Raw genomic sequence first — 2,526 nt, 5'->3', positions numbered from 1 at the left:
GACCCTTGCATTTGACACAGGCGTCTACTGGAGGGACTTTGGCAACTGCCTGCTTTCGACAAGAAGCGATGAGACACAAATGGATCGCTGACACTGAGAACTTCACCTGCTTGAGAACCCCGTTTTTTTCATTCACTCTCTGATCTTTACTCTTGGGGCTGCCTCTGCCTCCTCCTTCTTCCCCTTTGTTTTCCTTTTCCGCCGTTGCTATCCGCACCAGCCGGCTTGCACTTGCCCGCGATGATTACAAGAGCAATTCCATCCTCACCCTGGCGGGAGGTGTTCTGTGACGAGAAGCCAATTGACCACAAAACCAAGATCTGCAATGAGGGGAACTGCCATTTCTTTGGCGACGCTGTATTAATCCCGCCTCGCCTGGCCACGTGGTGCTCGGGGCGATTCATGCACAGCGGAGATCTTCCTCTAATTGTTCTTGCACAAGGTTTCATAATGTGCTATGCTTTTTGTGTTGCTGCTCATTCTCTAATTTTTCTTCCTACACTTTTTTTGATGCGTTGTTCACAAGGGCCTTCATTGTCTGTGGCGCTCTTGCTGGATGCCTTATGCAATTTGGTGTTTGATGTTGGGCTAGTTTTAGCATTGATGATGTGCTGTTGTTGTTGTTGTTTTTTGTTTTGACCGTTTTTGGCGTTTCTTCACATGATATTTTGGGTTACGCTTGTCTGCGTTCATGCGTATGATGAACGAAATTTTTACCGGAGCGTGAAACTTCTACGCATGTTCACACAAAGACAAGGTTGCAATAGTAATCGTTTCTGCATTGCTGCAGCTGGTGTTGCTGATTTTCGGTTGTGGTAGCATCTGCATCACCTGCTTGGATCTCTGGTGTGTCATGTGGGATGACCGCTTGGAGATGGGTGGGCAGCTCATGGTGTGGGTGCTATGAGACTGGAGTGGTGGTGCGCATTTGCTTCTTTTAGTGTTTGCTTTCATTTGGTAGTGTTCCTGGAGGAACCGCATTGGTATTCCAGGTGACGGATAGGTGGTCTTTAAGTGTCTGGTGCGCAATGCGCTTTTCCTGGGCGTGTTGTGTTGGGTACTGTAGGTGGCACACGAGTGTGTGTTGTACTCTGCTTTGGTTCATTTATTTATTTAGGGTTTGCTGGGGGGTGGGGGGAGGAAGAGTGTGTTATCTGACTTTGGGGAATTTGTTGCTGGCTTTTTGTTCCAGTTTTCTTTCTTTTCCAGCGCAATGCCCAAGATTCGACCAGGCATGAGGCGCCCACCGCCAGGGTTTGAGCTGATCAACGACAAGCTTGACGAGTACGATGCAGAGATGCGGCTTGTGCTGTCCGATGATCCGCAGCAGGCCCAGCTCCCCACATGTGGCAGTGGCGCGAAGAGAAGCGGTGTCGCATCTGGCAGCACGGAGAAGATTGCGGAGGACGGGAACGGCACGAAGAAGGCTGAAGTGGTGGATTTGGAGAAGCCAGTCCCACCGCTTTGGCGTGTCGCCCGCATCAATCGAGAGCGGACGCGCTATGTGTTCAGTGCGTGCTATCTCGAGAAGGCAATATCGAACGAGGTTCTGAATTACTGTTGTGAGATGAACTTTATTGACGCAGGGCTTGTGCGGCGGTGGAAGTTGCCAGGGTATGAGCGCCTGTGTTGCACCGCGTGCTGCATCCCCGGCACAGCGAGTGCGTCGGCGCGCATGGTGAGCAAGCACACAAATCGCAACAAGCCCGGCCGGCGTGAAGGCAATAGCGGGGAGGCGCGTGTGGAGGGCACATGCATTTGCCGCGTCCCGGCGGAGCAGCGCCGGATGAAACGGCTTGAAGGGTGCACAGTATGCGGCTGCACGGGCTGTGGGTCCGGCGGAAAGAGAAGGCGTGATCCAATGGAGGAGCAAGGCGAGGCTGCACCATCCAAAGTGGCCAGGCGTTGTGAGGGTGAGTCAGTGCAGTATTAACAATGACGACAACGAAAAGACGGTTTGTGCGTGCCTTCGCCAGGCGTATGGTGCGTCAACGTTGCTTCTGCTGATGGGTGCCATCCTTCTGCTCTGGTCATCGTTCAAAGTCCAATTTTTGGTTGTTTTTTCCCCCGTTTTTTTTTTTCCATTTTAGTCGCCACCCTGTTGCTGTCCCACAGCTGCTTGTAGTCACTCTCCACGCGATGAATGACTGTGGCGTGGGTTAGCAGCCACAAAAGTATGAAGAGAGTAGTGTTAGGTACAAGACGAATGCGGAATGCCTGTGAAATGGGCGGTCCTATCCCGTACTCCTGTGATGAAAACGATGTCTCTGCGTCTGAAAGCATTACAGGCGATGAGTTTGACCGAAAACACGAATCACTCCACTCTGACAGTAGAAATCCCCGACCCTTGCATTTGACACAGGCGTCTACTGGAGGGACTTTGGCAACTGCCTGCTTTCGACAAGAAGCGATGAGACACAAATGGATCGCTGACACTGAGAACTTCACCTGCTTGAGAACCCCGTTTTTTTCATTCACTCTCTGATCTTTACTCTTGGGGCTGCCTCTGCCTCCTCCTTCTTCCCC

The 2,526-nt window shown here is 51.8% G+C and overlaps 3 protein-coding genes across 3 annotated transcripts, besides 1 other annotated feature; all 3 read left to right on the top strand.

The window, feature by feature from the left end:
- Positions 1-158: 158 nt before the first annotated feature.
- Positions 159-200: a sequence feature (GA-rich).
- A 40-nt stretch (positions 201-240) lies between these two features.
- On the top strand, positions 241-639 carry TraAM80_04632 (uncharacterized protein; the record flags this gene model as incomplete). The annotated part of the gene is made up of 1 exon (XM_029381555.1): positions 241-639. One exon carries the CDS (start codon positions 241-243, stop codon positions 637-639), a length of 399 nt encoding a protein of 132 aa, XP_029238681.1.
- Positions 640-1,213: 574 nt separating this feature from the next.
- Positions 1,214-1,933, top strand: TraAM80_04631 (putative G10 protein; the record flags this gene model as incomplete). Its single annotated transcript, XM_029381554.1, has 1 exon — positions 1,214-1,933. The coding sequence occupies one exon, from the start codon at positions 1,214-1,216 to the stop codon at positions 1,931-1,933; it is 720 nt and encodes a 239-aa protein (XP_029238680.1).
- A 210-nt stretch (positions 1,934-2,143) lies between these two features.
- Positions 2,144-2,485, top strand: TraAM80_04630 (uncharacterized protein; the record flags this gene model as incomplete). The annotated part of the gene is made up of 1 exon (XM_029381553.1): positions 2,144-2,485. One exon carries the CDS (start codon positions 2,144-2,146, stop codon positions 2,483-2,485), a length of 342 nt encoding a protein of 113 aa, XP_029238679.1.
- Positions 2,486-2,526: the final 41 nt, after the last annotated feature.

The sequence above is a fragment of the Trypanosoma rangeli genome (genome assembly GCF_003719475.1).
Source record: "Trypanosoma rangeli strain AM80 chromosome Unknown Tra_15.4_contig_00137, whole genome shotgun sequence".
NCBI classification, from domain to species: Eukaryota; Euglenozoa; class Kinetoplastea; order Trypanosomatida; family Trypanosomatidae; genus Trypanosoma; species Trypanosoma rangeli.
This window is presented reverse-complemented; position numbering and strand designations above follow the sequence as displayed.